At 35.1% G+C, this 14,772-nt stretch overlaps 1 protein-coding gene across 5 annotated transcripts in view; it reads left to right on the forward strand.

Moving 5' to 3' along the window:
- Positions 1-14,772, forward strand: part of ANKRD17 (ankyrin repeat domain 17) — a 156,762-nt gene that overhangs the window by 130,241 nt on the left and 11,749 nt on the right. For all 5 annotated transcript variants that reach the window (XM_045789416.2, XM_045789427.2, XM_045789446.2 and 2 more), the window contains 5 exons: positions 4,296-4,467; positions 5,619-6,066; positions 6,541-6,696; positions 8,865-9,014; positions 10,336-11,972. In XM_045789416.2, coding sequence (XP_045645372.1) covers positions 4,296-4,467; positions 5,619-6,066; positions 6,541-6,696; positions 8,865-9,014; positions 10,336-11,972 — 2,563 coding nt within the window. The remainder of the gene's footprint in view (positions 1-4,295; positions 4,468-5,618; positions 6,067-6,540; positions 6,697-8,864; positions 9,015-10,335; positions 11,973-14,772) is intronic.

Genomic DNA, 14,772 nt, shown 5'->3' on the forward strand with positions numbered 1-14,772 from the left:
TCCCCTTCTCTAGTATTTTACATTGTACTTAACACCTTTTTGAAAACTATGTAATGTATTTATTATGTTTGTCATCTGTGTGCCTCCCCCCCCCCCAACTAAATGTTAAGTTTTATAAGCTTCATGAGTGTAAGGATATTTTACCTAGTTTACTGATTAGTTCAAAGATTGGAACCTGATTGTACATAGCAAATTACCAATAAATTTTTGTTGAATCCTGCCCTTCCCTTCCCCTGATCCTCCCTGACCTCTTTTTCTGTTATTGGTATCACTACTCATGAGTTGGTAATGAAATCTTGCTATCACTTTCAGCTGCTCACTTATCCTTGCTTCCCATTCTCTATATCCATCAAATGAATTCATGCAGTAAATTAACTTCATCCAGTGCCTGGTACATTTAAACTCTCCACTTACTAAACCATATCGTTGTCATCATCATCATTACCTTTAATTGAGCTTTGGCAGTCTCTCTATGAGCCTCTGTTTCATCCTCTCTTCTCAGTTACCATTCCTCACCTGAAGTATTGCAGTGGGCTTCTTAAGGGTCTCCTTATATAAATAAATATTTTTGTCTCTGTCACCTTTTGCCTTCATTTTAATCCTTCTCCATTCCAATGTAACTTTTCCACAGTTCCCATAGTTTTCTTATACACGGGTGGGATTACCTTATACCCTCCTCAGAAACTTTAAGTCTCTCTTCATTGTCTACATGGGAAAATCCAAACATTCAGGCCCTCCTAGCTTACTACTTCTCCAGGCTCATCACTCATTATGGTTTTCTACTGCTCAGATTATCTCGTTTACTTTCATATATGTAAATTTGCAGATGGTATTTCTTTAGTCTGGACTGCCTCTCCCCAGATTCTTCAGTTCTCTTCTTAAAAAGCTTAGCTCTTAAAGATCACTTTGTTTCCTGAAACCTCAGTTAGAAATCACCAGTTGAGTTAGGGCCTTTTCCTTTTTCACAATGAGGTTATTCTACAACTTGACTCTTTTCTTCAAAGTCTCTACCCTCCCCCATATATACTCAGAAACACATAGCAGTTCCCCAGTAAGTGAAATGAGCTCTAGGTTTGTACCTTGTGGGAAAATAGAGGATGTAGACTGAATTTCTAATCCTGTTTTGTGTACCTCCAGACTTCCTTGAATCTTCATGGTTTATTCTGCTTTCATCTGTTCTCTTTGGGATCTTGTATCAGTTGTTACCACCTCCCCCATACTCTTTTATCTTTAGTGTCTGCAGTTTCAATAACTCCTACCCTCTGCCTACAACTTAATCAAAGTAACTATTATAATGAAACTTGACCTCAAACTTAGTATTTTGTGTTTTCCTTTTCCAGATATTTTAAAAGAATAATCTATGTATTGTTGACTCTACTTTAAAAATTTTTAATCCTCAGCCAAGGATCAGTTGCCTACTCCCCCACTACTCCAGTGAACTAACTACAGCAGGGATCACCAGTGGCATCTTAACTGCCAAATTCTGTTCCCTCTTTTCAGTTCTTACTGATACTTGTGATACTTATCAGTGTTGATCACTTTCCTTCATAAAACTCTTCTCACTGAAGCCATCTTCTCTTGATTGTCTTCCTCTGACTATGCCTTCCTAAAGTCTCATTTGCTCTTCCTTCTAAATATTGGATATCCCCCTCCTACATTATATAATACACACGCATAAATACCCATTCATACAGTTAATAACTTTTCCCCTTTGGTGATTTGTCTAATTGTTAGTTTCATATACCACCTGCAAACTTATGATGCCTCTTAATAAATGTGTATCTATATTTCTAATTCTGCTTAATTTTTTAGAGACCTTCTGCCTTTGTAGGTTCTTTTACAGCCATAGTCTGAGATATGTCCTTCAGAAAGAAAGAAAGTTTTCCTAGGACTTCTAAATTTGTGCTCCACTTTTTAGTGAAAGGGTTAGTACGTCTATGGGATTACCCAAATACTAGCCATAGAACTTTAAGATTTAGAGAGTAAATACCTTGCCTTTAGTTCTGCACTCATATACTATGAGTTTGATAATCCAGACTTACTATTGTCAAAGGACCAGCCTCTACTGGCGGAGCTCTCTAAGGCCTGAGGGCACTTGCATACCTGAGACCCAGCTGCACCTAGAAACTAAGACCAACCTTAGCCCATCACCCCCACCCACACCTAGGCCAACTGGGTCTGCTTTCTGATTTAAATTTTTCTGTTGTTAAAATAGTTCTTTTCCCCCTTGATACCAGTCACAGTGACCTCCTAACACCGGATGCAAAAAATCCAGCAAATCCAAAAATCCATCCTGTGTTAACCAAATGTCTTAATCTTCACTTGTTATTTTGATCCCCCATATACCTTTTTGAAGGCTTTTCTGTCCACACAGACATGATACAGATAAAATATGTTTTATTTGGCCACAGTTGCTTTGAAAATACTTTTCTTGGCATACATCTTCACCCCACTCTAGTCCTTCTCTTTCTCTTCCACTTAACCTGTTCATTCTGTCAAAGTCAGATCTAAACAGGACAACCTCACTGGAGTTCAGAGGGAGAAAGCACGTTTCCTGAGGGCAGACAGCTAGCTCCATTTAAGCAAGGCTCCAGTGAGTAGTCAAATACACTTCCTTCCTTCCTTCAAACGCTCCAGTTATATATTATTCCTCTTCCTGTGTAAGGGAGTGACGGTCACCTGTGTTTTCTTCTCAGTCCTTCTGCAAGGTGAAAAGCTGCTCTTTTACTGGTCTTCAGACTGGAGTCTGTGTACTTCTGCAGGACTAGCAAAACTTTCTAGGGTTACTGTGCAGATGATATTTAGATCTTTAATTTCCCATTTGTATTCTTTCCTGAAATCCCTCTGCCTGAGAATGTATCACTGTTCTACAGATTCTCCTTAATCATTCCCCTTTTCAGGAACAAGAGATTTTTCTCTCACCTAAGAGAATGTAATCATGGTGCGCTGCCCTAGGGTGTAAAAACTTTCAAGGTGGACAAAGCCTTTCAGGTATTTAACAGGGATAATTTGAAAAGGCAGGAATGTCTAGCAAAAGCAAAAAACTTAAAAATTTTTAAAAATGAAACAAAGTCTGATTTGCCTTTTGAGCTCATATTTGAAGTCTGGTTCCATTAGTTATGATATTGTGACATTTTCCATAAACTAAGTGTCATTGTTTTGATACATATATTTAAAATACACACGCACAATACACAGAACACTGGATTATGGGCAGGGAGTACATAGTTTGAAAACGTCTTTCAGAGGACATGGAAATGAAAGCATTTGAAGATGATTTTCTCACTTTATGAATCAAAGAGGAAAATTTAATTGTTAATATCACTTTTAAGAGATGTTATACTTCTAAACTTATTCTTAATTTTTTTGACTATGAAAGTAACCATTTTCACAAATAGAAACATGAACAGTTAAATTAAGTAAAATTGAAAACCACCATCTTTCTGCTACCGATCTTCCAATCCCACTCTAGTCAGTAGCTTTGATTTGTATCCTCTTCACCTTTTTTCTGTTTCTACAAATAGAGCCACATAAAGGGTTCCTTTCCCAATAAATGGGATCATTGGTCTGCAGTGTGTATTCTTTTCTTCTAACCAGTGTAATTTGTGAGCATATTACCAAGTATATAACACTTTTAATGGCTGCCTGGTATTTTGTGAATGTATACTATTGTTAATTTATTCCCCCTACCCTTGACACTGATGGATTTACATTGTTTCCATTTATTGCCATTATAATCAGTTTTGCAGTGGAAATTATTTTTTCACTATGGTCATTTTGTAGAATAAATTCTTAGGATAAACAGTTTGTAATTTTCATAGGAGGCTTTCGAAAATATAAATTTCCTAAGAATAAATTCTTAGGATAAACAGTTTGTAATTTTCATAGGAGGCTTTCGAAAATATAAATTTCCTAAAATATAAATACTTATACCCACAGCAGTGTAAGAAGGAACTTATTTGCCCAAACTTTTGTTGATATATGTCTTTTTTAATTTTGCAAAATTAATGAACAAAACAGGATAACTTACTATTTTAATTTACATTTCTTCAGTAATTAAGAAGCTATGTATCATTCACCTGTTTTAAAATTAGATTTTTTTTAGCATTAATTTGATCTTGACACTTAAAAATATTATTTTTTCTTTACAGTGATTTGACTATGATCTTGATCAAACAATAAATTGAACTAGATGACTTCGAATTTTATGGTATTCTAGTGCCCTTATGATAAAATGATATTATGCAAAAACTTTTTTTTTACAAGGTAAATCTGTTTTATTGATCCTTTATCAGTTAAGAGAAGAAAGCCGGAGGCTGGCTTTGGCTGCCAAAAGAGAAAAGAGAAAGGAGAAGAGACGAAAGAAAAAGGAAGAACAAAGACGAAAGCTAGAAGAAATCGAAGCCAAAAATAAAGAGAACTTTGAACTCCAAGCTGCTCAAGAAAAAGAAAAACATAAAGTTGAAGGTATTTTCTCTAAATTACCATCTAATTTGATTCATGTAATACATTGTATTCAAAATTATATTTCTTTAAATATTAAAAACTTAAGGTGAAAGTAGATTTTTAAGTCATTAAGCCCTTGAAGTATTTATACACTATTTTCATTTATTGACTTCTCCCTAGCTTTTTATTTTAAAAAATTTCAAAGCTACAGATAAGTTGAAACAATGATAAAATGAACACCTCAATACCCTCCACCTAGATTTTTAAAATAAAACTTTTACCATATTTGCTTTATTTTTTTCTCTCTAAATATATATGCATATTTTTTCTAAGCTGTCTGGAAGTAAGTTGCAGATATCCTGACCTTGCACCTATAAAACTTCAACACCTATCTTAGGAATGACATGTGCTTACATAATCACAATGCCATTTATAATACTTAAAAAATTAAGAGTAATTCCATATTATCATTTATTATCCTAACCATATTAAAATTTTTTCTCAAAATGAGGGAATTATTTTAACTAGATTCTACTAAAGGATTATTTGGTATGAAGATACTGTGAGGAGAAAACCATTGCCATTAAACCACCAAATATATATGCAGTGTGTGTGTGTGTGTAATTTCCCTCTCCTCCAGCCTTTTATTTTGAAAAATGTCCAAACTACAGAAAAGTTTATGCAATAATATGGTGAACGCCTGTCTATCACCTTAAAACATGTTGGCACATTAATTTAATTTATCCTTTTTCCTCTTTTTGAACAGATTACATGTAAGTTGGACACCCCATGCAGAATCACCACTAAATACTTAAATATGTATTTCCCAGAAAAAGAGCATTATTTTGTGTAACCACAATAACCTTATTACACCCATAAAATTTAATACATAATAATATGTGATATACGGTACATATTCATATTTACCAAATTGTCCCCAAATATTTTTTATAACTGCCTACTATGCATTGTTTAGGACTTGAGCACAGAGAGGAGAATAGATGTCCTGTTCATCTCATTACTAATGAATGTTGGAATGATTGATGACTTTACATCTAACAGTCGCAAAGTAACTCCTGACTTTATTGTTCTTCAGGTGCTTAAAGCTAAATATACTCTAAAAATGCTTAGAACTTGGTTATTTGGTATTGCTAATATTTCTACTTTTACAGATGAGCCTGAAGTCTTGACAGAGCCTCCAAGTGCCACAACCACTACTACCATAGGTATATCTGCAACCTGGACAACTTTGGCAGGTTCCCATGGTAAAAGAAATAACACCATAACTACAACCAGTTCAAAGAGGAAAAACAGGAAAAATAAAATTACTCCAGAAAATGTTCAGATTATATTTGATGATCCACTACCAATCTCATACAGTCAGCCAGAGAAGGTAAATGGAGAGTCCAAGAGCAGCAGTACCAGCGAGAGTGGGGACAGTGATAACATGAGGATTTCCAGCTGCAGTGATGAAAGTAGTAACAGCAACAGCAGCCGAAAGAGTGACAATCATTCACCTGCTGTGGTGACCACCACTATGACCAGCAAGAAGCAGCCATCAGTTCTGGTTACATTTCCAAAGGAAGAGAGAAAATCTGTTTCTGGCAAGGCTTCGATAAAGTTAGTTCTTATCTTCATTTTTATTATTTATAGTATCATCATGAGATTCTTTGTTGCTGAATATTTTAGTAAAGAAAGCAAATTAACAACTGGAAAAACAAGGGTTTTTCTTTGTGCTAAAGAAGCCACAATTTCATTTTAATTGAAAAATAAGCTATTTTTGAAGTTTTGTGTTAATGAAAGATAAAATTATTTTTACTATGTAACTTATTTATTTTGGTTGTTTAATTTTAGTCCACGAAAAGTATTGATTATGGTTTCTCAGATTATAATTATTATTATAATTCAGCCCTGCTAATTTTGAGCTCTGATTGGCTCTTCATGTTATGCTAAATATTGAAAAGTGAGAAATAAGTTCCTCATTCGTTTACCATATTTATTCCAAAAATAAGTAAAAGAATAAAAGTAGGTAATAGATTGCCTCTATCATTTATTTTGTTCTATATTTAATGTATTTTCCTTCCTCTGTTAAAGATTGTCGGAGACTATCAGTGAAGTAACCAGTAATTCTCTGTCTACTTGCACAAAATCTGGTCCATCTCCCCTTTCCTCTCCAAATGGGAAGTTAACAGTAGCAAGTCCTAAGCGTGGACAAAAGAGGGAAGAAGGATGGAAGGAAGTTGTAAGAAGGTGAGTGATTGTTTCTTTGTTTTTCTCATTTTTTTATGTGAGGTGTTGTTTACCTTACCGTTAGATTCCTCCAATTATTCCAAAGGTTGCAAACAAACTGGTGGCCCAAGGCTGAATTTGGCCAACAGAGATAGCATACACCATATTTTAGATGGAAAAAAAAAAAGGTATTAGTACTTATAAAATTAGGAGATTTTCCATAAAAAGTACATAGACTTTATGAAAAAATTACATGGATGATTGTGATATTTGCTTGACCCCCAGGTATTGCTATTTGGTAGAGAACTAATTTAAATTCTTTTAAGGTGATATTGTGTCTTACTCAACTTTGTAATCTCAGAGCCCAGTATGTGGTATCTTTTACATACTTGTAAATATTTGAAGAATGAGTAAGTATTGGTTTTAAACTATTGTTGTCTTTAAACCACAGGATGCCTTTATTTAAAGGATTTTAGGACTGAAATATTTAGTTATATTTGCTTGGGATTTTTTGAATTATGTATATCAAAAAGTAAAATAGTATCTCAAACTAAAAGGTGGGAAGATGGGGCGCCTGGGTAGCACAGTCGTTAAGCGTGTGCCTTCGGCTCAGGGCGTGATCCGGCATTCCAGGATTGAGCCCCACATCGGGCTCCTCCGCTGGGAGCCTACTTCTTCCTCTCCCGCTCCCCTGCTGTGTTCCCTCTCTCTCTGGCTGTCTCTCTGTCAAATAAATAAATAAAATCTTTAAAAAATAAATAAATAAATAAAAGGTGGGAAGATACCACAGAGGATCTATTGTAAATCTTTAATAATCTATTTTAAAGAACTTCCCAGAAATTCCAACAAAAAATTAAGCTTTTGATTATTTGAAATAAGAGCTGTAATGAACCAGACTTATTCCTGTTAATCCCAAAATGCACTATACATTTTTTTTTCATATTTTTAACCGAAGTCTCCCCCCTACCACCATCTCTATCTTCATCTGTCTCTGTTTGTCTCTCTCATATTCATTCACATACACACACACACACTCATTCATGTATACACACTCTGTTGAACTAACCGAAATCAATCACAACATTAGAGTACTATCTGTCCAGAAGTAAGGTAATTCAATTTTTCTGCATATATTTTATACTGTGGTATACTAAGAAATTCTTAACTAATTTGAAAATACTGATCGCTGACTGATTATTTTGCTCTTTAGAGAAAAAGGAAATATCAGGTAACTTAGTTATGTATATAAAAGGGCAGGGGTCATAGCTTACCTTGTAAAAAATATAACATTTTAATTTAATATTTAATCTACCATTCTAAATGAGTAATTTGCTTGTTCAATAAAGCATACTTAGCTCATTCTCTTTATTGAGAATTGTACTGTATTTCTTTTAGAAGCATCCTTTAATTTAGGCTGGTCAGAAATGTGTATGTACCTTTTCTGAAATGTGAATGTTTAGAATCGTAAAGCAATTTTGCAAATGTTAGACAGGTTTTGCTTTTTTGAAATTCCAGCAGGTTCTTCTCTGTCCTCACACGATTAAACGTCTTTTAACAAGTTTCCACGTTGGTGGATAATCATTTTAATGCCTCTAAAAGAATGAAAGGAAACAATGCATTTTTAATATCATCCTTTCAGTTATATATTAGAGAATAAAAAGAATGTGAGTCAGACACCCAGAAGTGCCCACAAGAAGCCTTTCTTGTTTGCTCAGGCTGGATTAGGTGCCCCAACCGGTGTGTCTTTATGATACCCTATTAGAGCACTTATGGCATGGTGGTGTGGTTTTCCTGCTTGCTGTCTACATAGTCAGTATATGTGGGCAGGAACCTATGTTTATCTTATTTGCAATTAGTATTTGCATTAACACAGTGCATGTCTACATAGTATGTGCTTTATAGATATTAATGAAAGATGAAAGTCAAAAAACCAAACCATCTTTGGTAATGAGATGAGAAGCTGTGGTAAAACACTTGCTCACATGCTCTCTCTCACTGTCTCTCTCTGTCTTCTGTCATTCTAGTTGCCTTTTATCACCTAGAGTAAGAATAGGTAGAAGAGGCTGACTCAACAATAATCTATTCTGTATTTACAGAAATGTATTTTAATAAGCCCCTCTCCTCATATTTTAATCATAACCACTGATACTAATGATAAATCTTAATTTATCTTTGCAACTTTTAAACAGGTCAAAGAAAGTATCTGTTCCGTCAACTGTGATATCCAGAGTGATTGGAAGAGGAGGCTGTAATATTAATGCTATTCGGGAGTTCACTGGTGCACACATTGATATTGATAAGCAGAAAGACAAGACAGGAGACCGGATAATAACTATAAGGCAAAACTTTGTCTCTTATGTTTTCTTCCTTTGTGTTTTATTGCACTGTACCTTAATGAAATATAAGTATTTTGAGTTTTCAGTGGAACTTTGTGTTTAATAAGATACTTTTTAAAATGGGAATTTGATTAGTATGAGAGAAGATAACCTTTATAATTTTTTTTTCTAATTCATGTGCTCTTGTGAAATATTTCAAAGGGCTTTAAAGGAACTTTTCTTGTGTGTCTGTGTGTGTGTGACAAAGGTTTAGATAATCTTTTCCTTATGTAAACTGTTCATATGACATTCTTAAAATTTTATTGAGACTTTTTAAGAAGGAATAGGTTTCTCACCCATTTTAAGCAGTAGTTTTCCCTTTTTCCCCTTATTGACTTTTGAGATTTATTATTTTTGAGATTCTATTCTTAGAATATGAGCTCAGTCATGATATAAATCTGAAGTGGATATTTGTGTTGTGATATGTTTGTATCTGAATACCCTTAAAATAAAGATATGATATTCTAAGAAATCATAAGTTTGGTTGTGAGAGGCAGGTGCCGCATTGCATGGTATGATAGTTACATAGCCTACTTCAAAGGAAGCAGTTAGCCATTTCTATTGAGTATTTATCCTCCTCTCCTATCCTGTTTTTCCCTCTCCTGGGATAGGTGAGTAGTCACAACCTGCCTTATCTAGAGAAGAGGGAAGCAGATATCCTTTATAAGTAATTTTCCCCTTAGGGTTTCCGTAAGGCTTTCTTTGCAATCAAATATTTTCCTGAAGATCTGACACTAGGGTTTGACTTTATGGCCATTGTTAGCATTGTCAAGATTCCTCTCATTTTGAGACATCTTTCCAGAGGAATTATAAGAATCATTCTATTAACAGAGATGAGTCATAGATGGGGTCATCTTAGGTACCAGGATTTAAAATAAAATACTATTTTCTTACTCAGTTTTTTTGTTTTTTTTTTTTTGTTCTTTGTTTACTTATATTGCTTTTAACATTGATCAACTGTTTGACTTTATGGAATCATTATGGATTACATAGGCTTTGAAGTATAGTGGTTTTTCTATTTTATAGTAGGAAAAGGACTTCTTAGTCTAAGGAAACAATAGTAAAATGTATTTTTGAAAAGTCATTTACTATCCCTTTGAAAAATATAGTGGCACATCAGGACAGTTTATTGCTTTGCAGAATATCTCAAGAGTAGTCAGAAAACTGCTGCCTAACTTTTGTTATTCTCTGTGTGTATGTGTGCACGTACACAAATGAATTTAGGCTTCACCTATTAGAAAGTAGGGAAACTTGGGCCTAATTTCTTTTTTTGGTCAATTTATAGGGGTGGCACTGAATCAACAAGACAAGCAACTCAGTTGATCAATGCTCTGATCAAGGATCCAGACAAAGAAATTGATGAACTTATCCCAAAGAATCGTTTGAAAAGCTCCTCAGCAAATTCCAAAATAGGGTCATCAGCACCTACCACCACTGCTGCTAACAGTTCCTTAATGGGAATTAAAATGACGACTGTAGCTCTGTCATCAACATCTCAAACTGCCACAGCACTCACTGTGCCTGCAATTTCTTCTGCATCTACTCATAAAACCATTAAGAACCCAGTGAATAATGTGAGGCCTGGTTTTCCAGTTTCTCTTCCATTAGCATATCCTCCTCCACAGTTTGCACATGCTTTGCTTGCTGCTCAGACTTTCCAGCAGATCCGTCCACCAAGGTTGCCCATGACCCACTTTGGAGGTACTTTTCCACCAGCTCAATCCACTTGGGGTCCTTTTCCTGTCAGGCCTTTGAGCCCTGCCAGAGCTACTAACTCGCCTAAGCCTCACATGGTGCCTCGCCATAGCAATCAGAATAGCAGTGGTTCTCAGGTGAATTCAGCAGGTTCTTTAACTTCAAGTCCAACAACTACAACCAGTTCATCAGCTTCAACGGTGCCTGGTACATCTACAAATGGCAGTCCAAGTTCACCTTCTGTCAGAAGGCAGCTTTTTGTCACAGTTGTGAAGACATCCAATGCCACCACAACGACAGTCACAACCACAGCAAGCAACAACAGCACTGCACCCACAAATGCCACATATCCTATGCCTACTGCCAAAGAACACTACCCAGTATCATCCCCATCTTCCCCATCACCACCAGCCCAGTCAGGAGGGGTTTCTAGAAACAGCCCTTTGGATTGTGGAACAGCATCTCCAAATAAAGGGGCATCTTCCTCTGAACAGGAAGCAGGTAGTCCACCAGTAGTAGAAACAACAAACAGTAGACTTTCAAACAGCAGCAGTTCTTCTGGGAGTTCATCAGTTCATTCTACTCAGCAACAACCTCCGGGATCTGTTTCTCAGGAGCCAAGACCACCTCTTCAGCAGTCTCAGGTTCCTCCCCCGGAAGTTAGAATGACTGTTCCTCCTTTAGCAACAACAAGTTCTGCTCCAGTGGCGGTGCCTTCTACTGCCCCAGTGACTTACCCTATGCCTCAGACACAAATGGGATGCTCCCAGCCTGCTCCTAAAATGGAAACCCCTGCTATTAGACCACCCTCTCATGGCACAACTGCCCCTCACAAGAATCCAGCTCCAGTGCAAAATTCATCTGTTGCAGTCCTCAGTGTCAATCACATTAAAAGACCTCACAGTGTTCCCTCTTCTGTCCAGCTACCTTCAACCTTAAGTACACAAAGTGCTTGTCAAAATTCAGTACATCCAGCAAATAAGCCTATTGCTCCCAATTTCAGTGCTCCCTTACCATTTGGGCCCTTCAGCACATTGTTCGAAAACAGCCCTACTTCTGCTCATGCCTTCTGGGGAGGATCTGTTGTTTCATCTCAGTCAACACCAGAATCTATGCTATCAGGAAAATCCTCATATTTGCCAAATTCAGATCCTTTACATCAGTCTGATACTTCCAAAGCTCCAGGTTTTAGACCACCATTACAGAGACCCGCTCCAAGTCCCTCAGGTGAGTTCGTGTTTTCTCACATTCTGCAGCTTGTGATTTATGCAAGTGATAGAAAAACTTTTGGTCACTTTTCTAATTTTTTTACTCTATGACTGGGCCAGGTAGAGATTGTTGAATTTACTTACCTCAAATGCTGTTTGCGTATTAGATGTGTTGAGTATAGCATTTAAAAAAAAAAAAATCTTTTTAGAAGCCGCAGTGGATTTTATCTTGATTTTCCCATAAATAAATTTCCTTATCAGGTATATTTTCCTCTCTGAAATTAAGTCTATTAGGTTTAAATTTAATAAGATAATGCCATGAAAAGTTTGTTTTATTTAAAAAATAATAAAGCTTTTCAAAATTTGATTTCATTTCTTCTTTGTTTTAAAAATAATGAGAAAAATATAGAGCCATATAGTTTTAATAAGGTAGCTACTAATCATATGTGCTATTTAAATTAAAATTAAATAAAATTAGAAATTTCTTCTCAGTCAAACTGGCCATTTTTTAAAAAATTGTTTTCCAATTTTATTGCAATAAAACTGACATCACTGTATAGGTTTAAGGTATACAACATAATGGTCTGACTTGCATATATTGTGAAATGATTACTGTAGTAAGTTTAATTACCATCCATCATCATATAGATACAATAAGAAAAAAGGAAAAAAAATTATTTTTCCTTGTGATGAGAACTCTTAGGATTTTACTCTCTCTTAACATCTTTCATACACATGCAGCATTGTTATCTATAGTCATCATGTTGTACCATCCCTAGTACTGATTTACCCTATAACTGGAAGTTTATGTCTTTTGATCACCTTCCTCCAGTTTCCCTTCCTCCTACTGCCCACCTCTGGTAACCACAAATCTGATCTCTTTTTCTATGAATGTGTGTGTTTGTTTTTAGATTTCACATAGGTGAGATCATATAGTATTTGTCATTTCTCTGACTTATTTCACTTGCCACAATGCCCTCAAGGGCCATCCGTGTTGTTGCAAATGGCAGGATTTTGTTCCTTTTTCTGGCTGAATAATATTCCTGTGTGTATGGGTGTGCCCACATACACTTCAGTTGTTTCCATGTCTTAGCTATTGTAATAATGCTACTATGAACATAGGAATGCAGATATCTTTTTGAGTTAGTGCTTTTGTTTCCTTTGGATGTATTTCCAGAAGTGGAATTGTAGGATCATATATACCAGTTCTATTTTTAATTTTTTGAGGAATCTCCGTAGTGTTTTCTATAAGGGCTCTAAGCTGGCCATATTTCAAGTGCTTAATAAGCACATATGGCTAGTGGCTACCGTAATGGACAATACAGATATCAAATGTATCCATTATCATAGAAAGTTCTATTGGACAATGCTGATATTTATAGAGGATTTAAAGATCTCCTGGTTTTGAGTGATTGCTTTTTTTAAAAATTTTCTACTCTGAAATGTTTTTAGATTTATGGAAGAGTTCTTCTATAATTACCCCAACTTCCCCTACTGTAAATATTTTATGTAATCCTTTATTAAAACTAGGAAATTAAAATTGTTACAGTATAACTAGACTAGACTTTATTCAGATTTCACCAGTTTTTCCAATAATGTTCTTTTTCTGTTGCAGTGTGCAGTCCAGGATACCAAGTTGCATCTAGAGCTATGTGTTTTAATATGAACATTTCAAGTAATTAAAGATAAGCCATGCCAGAGATAGACAAACTATCATCCGTGGGCCAAATGTGGCCTGCTGCCTGTTTTTACATTTGTAACTTTTTAAAATTGAGATTCAATAATAGTGTAAGATTTTTTTAATGACTTAAAAAAAATTTTTTTAAATAATAATACATGACACAAAAAATAGGAAATTAAAACTTCAATTTTCATAAATAAAGTTTATTGGGACACGGCCATGCCCAGTCATTTACATATTGTGTTATAGCTACTTTCATGCTGTAATGATAGCCTGAAAATACTGCTATTTAGCCTTTTGCAGAAAGGTTGCCAACCTGATCTGTGTTATTGAAGAGATGACATTCTGGGATTAAAAATTTCTAGATTTAATATGGACTGGATATTATTTTTGCCTATTTCTGTGACATGTGAATACAGTGTAATGAACATGGTCAGTAAATATTTCTTTGCTGGGGGCTGATTGAAATATTTATGTGTACTTTCAAAATAACATAATTTCTCTTGAATACTAAAATATTAGAATAAATATAATTTAATTTGAAAAGAGCATTATATATGCTAATATACTGGAAATATTTTTATATTTCATTTTTATAATAATTGAAATTTATTGAAAATACTTCACTTTTCAGAAAATATGAAATCTAGGTACGGTGTTGAGAAAGACTAAAATTAAGATTCAAAGAAAAAAGAAATAAATTCTTATTTTGTGGAAAAGCATAGAAAAAAGGCCAGCTCTGTAAGGGAGATGAGGTTTTGGGGGGGTGTACAGTTGATTAGAGCCAAAATTAGCATTGAAGTTTAATTTTAGAGTCCGTTGCAAGGGAATACTGCTCGATTCAGGTCAACAAAACAGGCATGTTTGCCTTTACAGCTCCATCACTATTACTACACTCAAGAAAATTAATTCAACAATACCACCCAATACCACCCATCATCCCAAATATATCCATTATGCCTGTATGTTTCTTTTTTTTTCCTCTTGATCCAAGATTCAGTCAGGGTTTACACATTGCTTTTGGCTGTTATGTCTCTGAGGTCTCCCCCAGTCTAAAATATCTTACTACCTTCCGTTGTTTTTCTTGACATTGAATCCTTTGAAGAGTCCAGTTGTTCTGAAGAATGTCCCATATTTT

The sequence above is a fragment of the Ursus americanus genome, chromosome 8, assembly GCF_024610735.1.
Source record: "Ursus americanus isolate L20-20 chromosome 8, mUrsAme1.1.p, whole genome shotgun sequence".
Lineage (NCBI taxonomy): Eukaryota > Metazoa > Chordata > Mammalia > Carnivora > Ursidae > Ursus > Ursus americanus.